The sequence below is a fragment of the Sciurus vulgaris genome (genome assembly GCF_902686455.1).
Source record: "Sciurus vulgaris genome assembly, chromosome: 1".
In the NCBI taxonomy this organism is placed as follows: Eukaryota; Metazoa; Chordata; class Mammalia; order Rodentia; family Sciuridae; genus Sciurus; species Sciurus vulgaris.
The window spans coordinates 117,432,300-117,446,605 of NC_136461.1; the positions used below are offsets into that span (position 1 = coordinate 117,432,300).

A 14,306-nucleotide genomic window follows, 5' to 3' on the forward strand; every position below is an offset into this window, starting at 1 on the left:
TTCAGAACACTATGTGCAAATTTTTTTTTTTTTTTTTTTTTTTGTGGTGCTGGGGATTGAACCCAGGGCCTTGTACTTGTGAGGCAAGCGCTCTACCAACTGAGCTAGATCCCCAGACCACTATCTGCAGATTATAAAAGCCCCGTATTGAGTTCTGGGATCAATGCCCTACTCGCAACATCTCATAATGGCGACTACTAATGGAGCACACTGAGCGTTACATGTAATTTTCCTACTTACTCCTCACAATCAACATAGGAGGTGAGTACCATCATTATGAATGAGAAAACCGAATGCCAGAAAGGTGCAGGTAAGGTGCACAGGGTCATCTGGCCTGGAAGTGGAAGGTCCAGGAGGCAAACTCCAGCCTCTGACTTCAAAGCCTGAGTTCTCAATTACTACCCTGCAGGCCCTAGGTCATAATCAAGGGCCATCTGCCAGTCTCAGTCTACACATCTGTCTCCCTTGGCATTCTCTGGTATTGTCTTTGTATCCCTACTATTACAACATTTAACATCACCTGCAATTCCTGTGAGGGGAGAGATGTGAACACTCACCTGAGGGTCTCAAACCCATCTCTGATGCTTGCCTTGTGCAGATCCTGGGCATTCAGAGGCACTTATTAGAGAAAGCATCTTTACACAGCTAACATCTCCACAAGGTCCTCCAGACTATACCTGCCTGGGAAGCTCTCCCATCATTCTCAGCTTGCACAGTGCCCCTGGCTATATTCCCAGCTGGCCTTACATCCCAGTTACATGAGGGCCAGCCTCAGAGACCACACTGGACCACCCACAGGCTGGAGGAATGAAACAGAAGGGCTGGCTGGCTTCAGAAGAAAGGTAGAAGACTCTCCTCTCCCCAAGGCACAGTTCACCCTTTTCTGTTTAGCCACTAGCACCTCCTCACACCTCCTTTTCTTGTGAGGATGTCGTCCTGGTGTTGGACTAAATCTTATTTTATTCTTCCTTTGGGAAGGCTAAAAAGCACCTCTTAATTCTCTGGACAGTGACGATGAAGCTAATAACTAGAGCTTACATCATATTCTTACCTGCTTGCCAGGCACTGCTTATAACACTAAATATTACCTCACTGAACTCTTGTAACAACCTTGCCATTATCTCTTATTTTTCTGAGGAGTAAACAGGCAGAGAGAGTAACTTTCAAGGTCACACAGTTAATAGGGGTAGAGCTGGACTTCAAACCTCGGTTGCCTGTCCCCAGATTCCAAGCTCCACCACTACTATCTGCAGCCCAAGGATCATCCCAACCCCCCTCAGCCAAGAGAAAGGAGATTCATGTAAGCCTGGGCCCAAAACACTTAGAAAGCCTGAGATGCCACCTGGATCTTGATGACTGCTGGAACCCAGGTCCTTAGAAAGTGTGAATGCTCAGCAAACTTCTGGCGGACCAGGAAGCCACGGAGGCGGGCCTGGAACTGGATGATGAAGCCGACATTGGCCTTCCAGAGCTGCTGGCGGTCATGGGCAGCAGTGACTTTGGTGATGGCTGACTGTGGAGGCAGGGAGAGAGAGCCTGTGGTCCTTTGATGGGTAGAAGCCTCTCCTGTCAGGTAACCCCATCCATGATCCTTGTCCTGGTAGGGTCCCCTGCCAACCTGGATCTCTTCACGAGTCAGGTGGGAGGTGTTAAGATGGCAGTTGGGGGGTTTCTCCCAGGTCCCCTGGAAGGTCTTCAGATGGAAATAGTAGACAGTGCCATCCCTCATGTCATGTTGAACCCAGAAAGCTGTGTCCCCTGAGCAGAAACCAAATAAGCAAAGAAGGTTTGAGAAGGCCAGAGTTGGCTGAGGTAAGCAGACAAGTCAGGGTCAGGTGGGGCCATTACCTGGACACCGTTTCTTTGCCACAGCACCTTCCAGGGCCCGCTGGTAGCCATCAGCACAGTCAGGAACTACCCCTCGGAGGGCCACAGCGGGGTTGCTCAATACCCGTTCTGTCTGGGCTGCCTTGCCCTCCTTGATGGCCTGATTGATGGCAGCCACACCAAGGGCCACTGACGGAGGCACCAGGAGAGAGCAGTCAGTCCTTCCCTCTAAGTCCCTCCCATGGGCCCTGTCCTATCCAGTGGGGCAGAATTCAAAAGAGAAGGACACAAGATCACCCTATCTGACAAAGGAGATGGAGAACATCCCAAGATGGACAGACATACATGAAGAGCAGTAGCAAACAGCTGTACTTGAAGGAAGAGGTGGCAGCATGGAAGGTTTCTAAGGGAAGCAGGCTGGGGCTAGGCAGGCAGGGGCTCAGTGAAAGCAAAGGTGGCTCATTCCAAAGGTCAAAGGCAGGATATGGGCAAAGAACTCTGGGACAATTTCTTAGACGAGAGTGCAAGAAGTGGGGAAGGCTAATGTGCACCTGCCCTCCAGTCTCGAACTGGCACCCTCAGCACCGGCACCAGCATACAAGGGGCTGCTTGCACCGATCCTGCCTATTTCCCTCCAACTCCAGCCAACCCTTCTCCTACCCAAGACTAAATATTCTCTAGCCAGGCCAGAGCTCAATGTTGGAAGCAAATTCAACCTACCAGCAGAGATGGGATGGGTTTTTGGCCACCACATGATCTCACAGGCTCATATTGCAGGGAAAGCACCCATGGGAAGGCATAGAAGGAAGCAGCAGTGGACCTAGGCTCTCCATTCCTAAGAATTTCCTGCCCTGATGTTTGCCAGGAAATCCACCCTATGGTCCAGGCAGAAAGTCTCCCGTTCTGATTCTGGCCTGCCTCTTCTCAGAGGTTGCAGGGAGAGGCGGCTGCAGGGGCTGGGGGCTGCCTATCTGGGATGTGTTGAGTCCGTGTCTCCTCCTCTGCCCACCCAGTGCCCACCCAGCCCTTTTACTTCTCTGAGCAGTGCTTGTGTCCTGGTTGGCTCTGACCACTCCCTGGCGGATCTCCTCCAGCCACAGCACAGCTCCAGGATCCCCTGTCACCTGGAAAATTGGGAGGGACAAAAAAAAGACAAGACCCAAGGCTGATCTCCCCAGGTTTCTCAGACAAAGTAGCCCAGAAAATCAAATTGGCAGGTAGACATTGGGAGTCACACATTCTCTTCTTTCCTGCATAGGCGTGGCCTGTGGCTCTCTTGGATTGCCACCAGGCACCCAGGCACAGAAGGCTTTTTTTCTTCTTCCTTTAATTTTTTTTTTTTTTTTTTGTACTAGGGACTGAACCCAGGGGTGCTTAACCACTGAGCCACATTGGCAGCCCTTTTTGTTTTTTATTTTGAGGCAGGGTCTCTCACTAGTTTGCTTACAGCCTTGCTAAATTGCTGAGGCTGGTTTTGAACCTGTGATCCTCCTGTCTCAGCTTCCCAAGCCACCAGGATTACAGGCATGCACCACCATGCCCAGCTTCAGAAAGTTCTTTTTCTATCCAGGCTGTCCCAAGCATTGACTCTGCTTGTCCATGAGGCTCTAGCTACCTATCTTCTCATACCCTTAATATCTGCGGTTTTTTCCCCCTCAGTACTAGGGACTGAACTCACGGGAGCTCTACCACTGAGCTACATTTTCAACCCTTTGTATTTTGAGCCAAGGTCATGCTAAGTTGCTCAGGCTGGTCTTGAATTTGTGATCCTTCTGCTTCCACCTCCTGAGTAGCTAGGATTACAGGTGTGCACCACTGCACCCAACATCTCAGTATCTACCACTTTCTCAGCAGCTCCATTCTCTGCCCTTGTGTCTCAGTTACATCCAGGGACAGCCCACCCTGGAGTCTCCACCTACCAGCCCCACTCCCCACTTCTCAAAGCCTGAATTCACACCTTAGGCTGATTATGGCCCTAACCTTCACCTTCTCCTTTTTGTTCTTGCTCCACACTCCTCAATCCCACAAATCCCACAATGTAGAAGGAAGATTAGAGACCACAAGACAACACAGCCTGTGCCTGTGACAGGGTCAGTCTGACACCCAACCTTAGAGTCTGCTCCCTCCCAACTCTCCTCATAAGTAACAAACTTTGGAAACTAACATTTTATTAACAAATATGTGCCAGGCACAGAGAGAGAAGGGAAAAGGGAAGGGAAGAAGAAAGAGAAAAGGGGAGGGGAGGGGAGGGAAGGGAAGATCTTATTTATTAGTACTGGGGATTGAACCTAAGAGTGCTCTACCACTGAGCTATATTCCCAGCCCTTTTTCATTTTGAGACAGGGTCTCACTAAGTTGTCCAGGCTGGCCTAGAATTTGTGATTCTCCTGCCTCAGTCTTCCAAGTCACTAGGATTATAGGAAAGTGCCACTCTGTCCTGCTAAAGTACTTTTATGCATGTTTATAAGGAAACACAAAACAATGCTTGGCACAAAATGAGAGCTTAGTGTTAGCCAATACTACTGTCATATCACCTCACCTAAGTCCTACAATTGTGAGGTAGGCTCATTATCGTCACAAGTCTGTAGACAAGGAAACAGGCACAGGGAGATTGAGTGACACTGCAGAGTCACACTGTGGGATGCAAACTCAAAGAGTCTGGCCCAGGAGCCCTAGTCCTCAGCCACTCTCTCTACAGCCACATACTCAGGGCACTGTTTGTCAATTCACTTGATTTTCACCCACATTTTGTGGGAGTGAAGTATGCAGAATTTTATAGATGAATACATAAGAACTCAGAGACTTTAAGGGATCTGTTCAAGGCCAGGTGGTCACGAGGCATCAGAGTGGGAAATTCAACTTAGGTTCTCTGATTCCCAGGCCTGTGCTCTTCCCAAGCTGTCCAGTGCGCTGGCAATAGGAGCATGGTTTCCTCCATGAGATCAGAACCCTGCCTGTGCCCCACACCTCAGAGTGTGTCCATCAGGCTGGAGCCCAGCCTGGGTGCATGCTGGGCACAGCTCTACCCAAGGGCTGACCAACCCAGCTAGCCCTCACCTGGGCCTCACCTGGGCCTTCTGCCTTTTGGCTGCCACAAGGAGAAGATGATATCGAGGAGCAACAGGAAGGCTGACATCTTCCAGGCCAGCTGCAGGAAGCAGCAGGGCAGACAGAGTCTTCTTAGAGCTGCCCTGGTCCAGAGCCTCATTGATAAGGCTGACCGCAAGGACTTCTGAGAAAAGAGAGACCTAGATGGGCAGAGGTCCCAGAACTACAGCTGGGGGAAGGGACTGCTTCAGAGGGACGTCTCCCCACTGGCCTGGACTATACTCACGATCAGTCTCTTCTTGGACCTGCACATTGACCTGGCCTCACAGTGGCCTGCAGATCATTCCAGCTCAGGAAGGTCCCATCCACTCCACGCACCTGTCGCAGCTTCACCAAGGCATCGAAGTAGTAACTGATAACAGGGAGATGGAGCAAGGTGAGTGGTGTGTGCATCGTCAGCCAGTCAGGAAATGTTTGAGCCAGTTCCTCATGTGGCCTCCAGGACAGCACACTCTTTGGGTCCTGCTCCTCCCCCAACAGGCAGTTCTTTCTAAGACTCCTCTGCAGGTTCCTCCCTGACCTATAAACAGGAGCATAATTTTTTTGTCTTTAGACCACTTCTCCCTGAATACTCACACCTAAACTCAGGACTTCAAATGCCATATGCTAATGGTTCCCCAAAGCCACAAGTTCAGCTGCCAAAGTCTCAGCAGCCTCTTCAGAACCTCCACGTGAATGTACAAGCACTTGAGTCCAGGTGTGGTGGCGCATAACCTGTAATCTCAGTGCCTGGGGAGGCTAAGACAGGAGCCTCCCTGTCAGCCTTAGAAATTTAGCAAGGTCCTAAGCAACTCAGCGAGACTCTGTCTCTAAATAAAATATAAAAAAGGGTTTGAGGATGTGGCTTAGTGGTTAAGTGCCCCAGGTTCAATCCCTGGTACCAAAAAAAGAAAGAAAAAAAAAAAGCACCTGAAACCCTAAAGCTCACTCTGGACTCCTAATTTCCCCCATTAAACTTTGTGTCCCATAGTCTTTCTCCTTGCCAAAAACCTTGGAGTCACACCCATATCTACCACCAAACCCTGCCCAGTTCTGGTTTTGAGAACACAGCCACAAGCTGCCGCCTTCTCTCCCCTTCACTGCTACTGCCCTAGGCCACAGCCCAGTCGACTAGTGTCTGCATTACTCTGATAGCTGCCTCGAAAGTCTTCCTGTCTCTCCCCTTGCATCCTGTGATCAATTCTCAGCCCAGCAGCCAGAATGACCCTGTTAAAGTAGGTCATACTGTCTCCCTCCTTGCTCAAACCCTCCCTACCACCCGTGGCTTCCTTCCTCACTTGGAATAAAATTCAGAGGCCCACATGGTCTGGTTTCTGCTACTCTATCTTCACCTCCTACTCTTATCTCTGCCTCAGTCCACCTGCTAGCCTGGCTTCCTGGTGTTGTTTTCACTTTTTTGCGGTGCTAGGGATGGGATCAAACCCAGGGCCTTGCACAGGCTAAGCACATGCTCTACCATTGAGCTAACAGCCCCAGTCCTTCCTGGTGTTCTTTGAATGCACCCAGAATATTTCTTTCTCAAGCCTCTACCTCATTAGGCCCTTTAGGTCCCTCTTCAATGACCGCCCCCCTTATCCAGAAGGTCATCTGTAATCAACAATGTGAACAGAAAACCTGCCCCTCCCGTGTGCCCACCCTGTATCCCTTTGCCCTATTTCGTTTTGCTTCTGTTCTTCTAATTGCCCCCTCGCACTTGCAGGTAGGTTTGATGAGAGCAGGAATTTGTTTTGTTCACTGTGTTTCTCACACCTAGAATAGTACCTGGCATGTTTGTAGGTACTCAAACATTTGCTGTGAAAGAATGAGTCAATGGAAGAAAGGGGAACGACTGAACCCTCCCACATAGGAGAAGAAACAGTCCCAGGAACTGTGAACAGACCCAAAGGGGTGCCTGGGCCCAAGAATGGAGTATCATGCAAAAGGCTGATCTCCAAGCAGAAGGCATCTTGAGTCTTACCCCCACTCCCTGTCCCCTCGCTCCCAACATGTGGCTGAACTTTTCTCACCGTGAGCATTTTCTCCTTCCACCTCCGCCAGGCCGGCCGTAGCAGGATTCGCCAGGCTGCTCCAGAAGCCACAGGCATCCCTGGCCTCCAGGGCCCTGTTAATCAGGACCACGGCTGACAGCATCTCCACAGCCACGAAGAGCTCCTCCTGGCAAAGTTCCTGCAGTAGAAGGGAGGGTGGTTCCCAAGGGGCAGCTGGGGATCTGGGAGAATCGTGATGGTCTGCCCAGGATTCTACAATCCCCCCAGACTATCCTCAAAGCCTGGGGTTTGGATTCATTCACTAACAACAATCATACTCAAAACCTGGGAGCTTACTATGTGTACAATTTGAAGTACTTCATACATGGCATCATTTAATTTTCATAACAAGCCAATGAGGCGGGCACCATTTATAGTCCCATTTCACAGCCAAGCCCATGGCCAATAATGTAGAGTAAACATAACTGCCTGATTCCAGAGCGAACACTCGAGCAGTGATCTCTGCCAGTAACCTTCTACTCCTTACTCACATCAATCCCTGCACTAGGCTGCTAGCTTGAGCAAGGCCCTGGTTTTAATCTTCAGTACCAGGGAAAAAAAGAACTGCAGTAGGACCTGGGCACCCAGAGTTGAGAATAAATGGTCACCTTCACACTATACTGCATACCACAAGGCCCCAGACCCACTTCTCGGCCCAGTTCTCATCCACCTCCTCTTCAAAAATTTGGTTGTGCTATTCCCTCTATCTATAGTACCCCTTCCTTCTTTCTATAAATATAACAGTGCAAATAACAACAAATAAAAATGATAGCTAAAATTTCCTTACCAGGCTCTTTCTCTAAGCACGTGCTAACTCATCAAGTCCTTATGACAATCCTATGAGGATATATGTGGTTGTTCCCTTTTTATTTTATTTATTTGTTTGTTTATTTATTTTTTGTACTGGGGACTGAACCCAGAGGTGCTTACCCACTAATCCACATCCCTAGCCCTTTTTTGTACTTTTTTTTTTAAGAGACAGAGTCTTGTAAAGTTGCTGAGGTGGCTTTGAACTTGTGATCTTCCTGTGTGGTTGGGATTACAGTCGTGTGCCACCGTGCCTGGCTTGATTGTTCCCTTTTTATAAACAAAAAAATGAGGGGCAGAGAACCGGTAAATGAGTTGCCCAATGTCTTACTCAGGTAAGAACTAGCAGAGCCAGACTTAAACTGGGGCCTCTAAAGTCCATAAACTTACTCACCCTGCTTTACCTCTTAGTGCTTATTTTATGCTCCTTATATAGGTAGTCGTAGGTGGAGACTGTGTTCTTGTCGAAGGCGCAGGTTGTGCCTGGAGTAGTTGCTCTGTAAAATGCTGCTGTGGGTGGACTCTACCCATCCTCCTGTCTTCCAGGAAGCCTTCCCAGAGTCACCCAGCTCTGCCTCCCTCATTTCCCCCCGCTCTGAAGTCGTCTTCCAATTATACCATCTATTCTTCTCTCCCTGTCTCTATCTGGACCCTCAAGTGTATTGTAACTCCCCAATAGATGGGAAAGTCCCTAAGTGACGGTCTCTGTCATCAACTGTCCAAGAAACTGGACAAACTGCACTGAGGTGGACAGCAGAGTTGGTTTACAGCATATGCTTCTAGCACATCCCCTTTTGCATTCACTCCCAGCATTGCCAGTTGTGCAAGTTACTTTGCAGTTCAGTTTCTTTACCTCTAAAATGGAAATACTACTACTTATCCGATGGGGTTCCCTTAAGGACTAAATGAGTGCAGAGAGCAGGGTTTGCTCAGAGATATTGGCTATGTAACACTTAGTAAAGCAAAATGACAGTACTCTTCCTGGCCCTAATCTCCTGCCAGCATCTAGAGGATTGACTGCCCTGGTCCCTCTGCCTGCAGCCACTGGCGCTGCATTTCTGGGGCTTACTCCCTGCTGCTGTCGCTGGAGCACTGCCAGCTCCTGCTGGTACACAGTGGCGGCACAAGGGTACACTGGAGGCAGCTGGGCTTCAGGGCACATCAGTTCCTTCACTGTGTCAGCAGCTACTCCCCTCTGGATGGCTTTGTTGACCCGCCTCACAGCCCGGAGCACTGCAGGGGAGGAAAGCAAGAGGATGCACAGGCTGAACCTTCCCTGAGATCTGTTTTCTTGGCTAACTCGGCTCTGCAGGGGACCTCTGAGGGGTAATGGCCTTGTAACAGCTCTAGAAAGCCATTCTTCAGGGTTCAAAATGTGTTTCTAAATGTTCAGGAGGAAAAAATGGTTGGGTTGCTTTAAGAAGAGGCTCCTTAAGAAGCAATTTGTCAGGCCTATAAGTAGAGTAGCTCAGCAAGTAACAGGAGCAGCTGTCATGGCAGAGGTGAGTTCCTAACGGTACTGAGCACAAGATTGACAGGTGGCTATGGAGCGTAACTAAGATAAAGCTTAGTCAAGGGGCTCCAGGGACCAAACCTTGGTGACAGTGCAGAGGAATACGAAACCAGCTCTAACAGGCAGGAATAAACTCAAAAGGGGCTATGGTGCATTTGTTTGAGTTTACAAACCCGGGCAGATATGGACACTGGCATCAAAGAGCACACAATCTACTGGAAGAAATATGGATACAAAAATACCTGTAATGCACAGCTGTCAATGCCAGGTTAGAAATACTCCCCCTGCCCCCAGGCGAAAAGTTATGGCAGCCCAGGGGGAGGAAGGATTGTGGCTGGGAGGGAGCAGCAAGACTTCACGGAGGAAAACTCCATGTCTTTGAGACAACACTGGAGGTGTTTTCATCTGCTTCTGACAGGTGAAAATGTGGGAGAAAAATGTAAGCCAGAGGACCAGAGGCCTGGTGCTGGGAAAGGATGGGGGGCAATCAAGGAGCAGGTTTGTCCTGGCTCAGCAGAACTGGATGGAATGTGAACAGAAGAAGTGGGGAGGAATTCTGGAAAGGTCTTATCTGCCGGCCAAGGAGATAGGACCAAAGTGTAGGATAAATAATGAAAGAACCCATGAAGATCTGAAAGATGTTCAACAAGGGAGATGAGATCTGATCTGTGCTTGAGAGATTCCGCTGGCAACCGCAATCAGGAATGTCCCAAAGGAGCAGATAGGCAAGCTAGCCAGGAGTGACCTGAGGGCTACTGTGAGCAGGCGTTTGAAAGCTGTTAGGCATAGGTAAATGGCTACCAAGTAACCTCAAAACCTGACAGCAAGTCAGACGGAGTCAAGCAATCGTAATAGATCTAGTGTCTGCAGGCCAGTGTAGCCTCCTTGAGCATTCTCTCTCTCTTCGCTCTTGCTAGACATATTGACCTCTTGGAGGGAAATCATGGACTCATTCACACTCTTTGAATAAGGAATTATATTTGTAAGTAATGTTTTTAAAGGAAACTGAGCTAGAATATGAGTTTTCGCTCTCACCTGGGAAATCACTACATTTCATAAGCCAAAGAAATTCAAGCAGGTTGACACTTGTCAAAATTATAGATGAAACTGCCCAGATGGAAACTGCCTGCCCAGGAGTCCAGGCCAGTGCAGTACTGACAATGGCACTATCTCTAAGGCCCTTGATAACTTATCTGTAATGCCCTCCAGGCCGGCCAGAAATGGAGCAGAGTATGTGAGGGGAGAATCCCCTTGCTGGGCTGGGATAACTGGGCAGCAGTAAGCCTTGCTCAATGCAGAACCCAGTGAACGGGATGATGCTCTTCTAAGAGGTTGTGAGCCACTCAGACTGGATCTCAGCCTGGAGAGGACTTATGGCTTGCTCTGATCACCCTTGCATTGGCTGCAGCCACAGCAGCCTGAACTTCCATCCTTTTCCAGAAGCTCCACCAGGCCCAGCTCCGAAAGAGGAAGAGATCCAGTAAAAGAAAGTCTCCAGGAACATACTCCAGGAGCAGCCAGCATGAGCTCCCAGTTGCACCCACCCACCCTCAATCCTACCTCTCTCCCCTTTAGGCAAATTAACCTGGTCAACCCATCCCTATTAATCTGTATTTTTTTTTTTTTTTTTTTTTTTTTTCCTTTCTGGTACGTGGAATGATCCCAGGACCTCACACATGCTAGATAAGTGCTCCACCACTAAGCTACATTCTCAGCCCTTTCTATTTTTTTTATTATTATTAACTTTTTTCCGGCATTGGGGATTAAACCTAGGTGCATTCTGTCTCTCAGTTACACCCAATCTCTAAAAGAATTCTTTTTGAGACAGGGTCTCCTTACTTGCCCAGGTTTGGCCTTGACTTTTGATCCTCCTGCCTTTGACCCGAGTTGCTTGTATTACAAGTGCCAAATCCTTTTTTTTTTTTTTTTCCTTTCTGCATTACTGGGGATTGAACCAAGGGTTCTTTACTTCTGAGTCCACAACCCTAGTCATCATTAAAATTTTGAGACAGGGTCTCACTAAGTTAACCAGAGTAGTCTCGCACTTGCAATTCTCTTGCCTCAGCCTTCTGAGTCATTAGGATGATGGGCATGCACTGCATCTGACACCCAGTCCTTTTAATTTTATTTTGAAACAGGGTCTTGTTAAGTTTCTCAAGAATGATCAGAACTTATGATCTTCCTGCCTCAATCTCTCAAGGAGCTGGAATTATAGATATGCACTATGACGCCCAGTCTAATTAACCCATCTTTAACTTTCTTATCCAAGAATTTGAAACAACAACCTAGAGAGCACAAATATCAATAGTGTGAGAGAAAGTCAACAGCACTGAAATAAGACTGCTAAGTTGAGGTCTCAACTCAGCAATGGAGGAGTCTGCCAACTAGACAGCTTCTGGGTCCCTCTCAGTTAGTCTGAGGGATCATCAGAGAGCAGAAGCTGGTCAGTCTCATCCACTAGGCTTTTGGGGTGACTGAACCATCTAAGCATGTAGTCAGTACTTGCTGAATTCAAAGAACTAAGAGTGGCTGATGCCTGAGTAAGAGGCCTACTCCCTACCTCATAGGAAAGAAGTGGCAGGTAACAGAGCCTCACCTGTGCTTTCTGCCTCTCTGTCTGAGCTTAGCTGTTCCAGGTACCAGTCAGCAAAGTCTCTTCTTACCCCTTGCAGGGCCAGGGCAGGATCCTGAAGGGCCTCAAGCAAGGGCTTCAGGGCTCTGTCTTTCCAGGGCTTCATCAATGACTTCTAGAGCCCCACGGACTGATAAAGACCAAGACTCCATGATGGACAGTATAAAAAAGCCCATCTCTCACCATCCCAGCCCAGCGCAGTCCTGGGAATCTGCCCTCTTCCTACTGAGCCAGAATTACCTCCACCTTTGCCCCCTGGGCTCATTTGAATCCAGCCCAAATTCTTCAGCTTGGTTTTCACCAGCCTTTCCATCTTGCTGTCCTGTGACCTGGAGGATATTCTAACCCTAACTGGCAAATACACCCTATCTTGGGCCTTCAAGCTGTCCTTCCCACCCTGATCTCTTCTACCTTCATCTTCACCACATTCCCTTCTCCAAAGGACTCCAGGTCCAATTGCCCCCTGCACTAAGACCTGAAAGGCCTGCCCCTTTGCCTCTGTCCTCTCCTTGAACCTCCAAGCAAACAGAAGCCTCTCTCGAAGGGACCAATTCTCCTCCAGAAACTGATGGCAAGAAAGCAGAGCAACACTCCTCAAACCTAGATCTTTCCCTGAGGCAAGAGCTGGCCTAAGTGAGGCCAAAGGGCTTTCTGGCCTGAGAGAAGTCATCTCCAAGCATTATAGTACAGAGGCTTACCCTGTCAGCACCCTCAAGCCCCTCCAGGCCTGTCTCTTACCATTGACATGGTTGATGTTGCCCTGGATTTCGGCCTGGGTAAGGTAGTAGTCATAGATATCCTGGCTTTCTCTGTCATCCTGCAAAAGCCATATTGAGTAGAAAGTCTGAGGAAAACAAGGGAGTCTTTTCCTTCTCCTCCCTCCCTGTCTATACTGATGTCTTCTTCTGTAGACCTTCCGAAGACCAAAGGTCAGGACTCTGGGTACAGTGTGGGGTCTAACCCCTTGACTCTGATGCAATTAAAGCAAACATATCAGTCTAATCTTATCCTATCCCACATTCCAGAGCCTCCCTGAAGATCATATCCCCAGAGTCTCTTCCCCAGTTGACTCTTGTGAATTCACTCTTCTTCTCTCCAAGTTCCTCTCCTATTTCTCTAAGATCACTCAAGTTACAGTTTCTCTAAGAAGCTACTTTGGGACTTAGAGACAGGAGATAGGAGTCCTAGTTTCACTTGATATTCTCCAAGCCCTCTCAAATTTTGGTTCTGCCCCCAAAGTATCCTCCTTACATGGTTCCTGGCATTGGCAGCCTTCTCCATCTTGGCCAGAGCCAACATTTCCTGGTAGATGGCTGCCAGAGGCTCTCGAAGATTCCCCAGAAGAGCACTGGGATTCTGCAAGGCAGCCAGGGTGTCCTGGACCACCCCTCGCTCCACTGCTTCATTGATGGCAAGGACAGCTGCGTGGACTGGGAGACATGGAAACAAGGTCAGGAAGCCAGAAAAAAATCTCAGATCAGAGCACAACCAGTTGTGGACCACTCTGACACCATCCCCCTTTTCATCCCCAAAGGCCAGGCAAACCAGGTAGCCTGATCACCCAAGTCTATGGACATCAGAGGTGGACAGAGCCAGGTACTGTGAGGCTTGGAGACCTCCCATGTTCACTGGGCCTATTCCTAGCAGGGCAGAGCCCAGACCCTACCGGCAGCCTCATCCACAGAGAGTTCATTGGCCAGGATGCCCCCGATCTTGCTGAAGGCAGGCAGCTGGAGGCCATATTTGGCCAGTTCAGAGGCCATGTTGCTGAGTTCCTCAGCTGGAATGATACCACAGGTGCCCTTTATCAGGTCAGGAATCCTCAGGCCTTGTCCAGTTTGTGTTGTTTAGGGAAGAAGTTGGGCTTACCTGTGAATTTCACTTTCCCATATAGATCATGTATCTGAGGGGCCAATCCCAGCCGGAAGAGGAAGAGACTGGGAAAGAACAGAAGGCATTGGGGTCTATTCATTTCAATACTCTGCCCACAGCAGGTTTGTAGGACACACTATGGGGACCAGAGATGACCACTCAGTACCTGCCCTCAAGTCACCCCCAGTCCACAGAGGGAAATGTTATACATCAGCCCAAAGCAAGTGCTATAGGTCAATAAAGATGTGTTAGGAGGTCTGGGGGGACTGGGAAGGCTTCACAAAGGATACACTGCAGTAGCAGGTCAGAGAATGGAGACAGAGGACAGGAATGGCTCAGTAAGCCAGAGACATGCTGAGCCCAGGAATGGAGGCACAAAAGGACATGGGAAGGCAGGAAGAGATAGCCTGGTGACACAGGAACTTGGTCTATGATTTAGTCAAATGGTTGCTATGATGGCTTTCGCCATCCGCACTAAGTGGCTTGCATGTGATACTCTTCCTGTTCTGATTCCTTCATA

General features: G+C 49.0%; 1 protein-coding gene across 1 annotated transcript in view; it reads right to left on the reverse strand.

The window, feature by feature from the left end:
• The window catches only part of IQGAP3 (IQ motif containing GTPase activating protein 3), a 42,847-nt gene that overhangs the window by 21,024 nt on the left and 7,517 nt on the right, over nt 1-14,306 (reverse strand). The window contains 19 exon segments of the mRNA XM_079105026.1: nt 1,343-1,513; nt 1,619-1,758; nt 1,849-2,016; nt 2,861-2,951; nt 4,896-5,059; nt 5,162-5,198; nt 5,200-5,283; nt 5,286-5,287; nt 6,942-7,101; nt 8,839-9,045; nt 10,674-10,709; nt 10,711-10,740; nt 11,879-11,882; nt 11,884-11,987; nt 11,989-12,044; nt 12,653-12,731; nt 13,166-13,344; nt 13,581-13,694; nt 13,784-13,851. Of these exon segments, the coding sequence (XP_078961152.1) occupies nt 1,343-1,513; nt 1,619-1,758; nt 1,849-2,016; nt 2,861-2,951; nt 4,896-5,059; nt 5,162-5,198; nt 5,200-5,283; nt 5,286-5,287; nt 6,942-7,101; nt 8,839-9,045; nt 10,674-10,709; nt 10,711-10,740; nt 11,879-11,882; nt 11,884-11,987; nt 11,989-12,044; nt 12,653-12,731; nt 13,166-13,344; nt 13,581-13,694; nt 13,784-13,851 (1,894 nt within the window).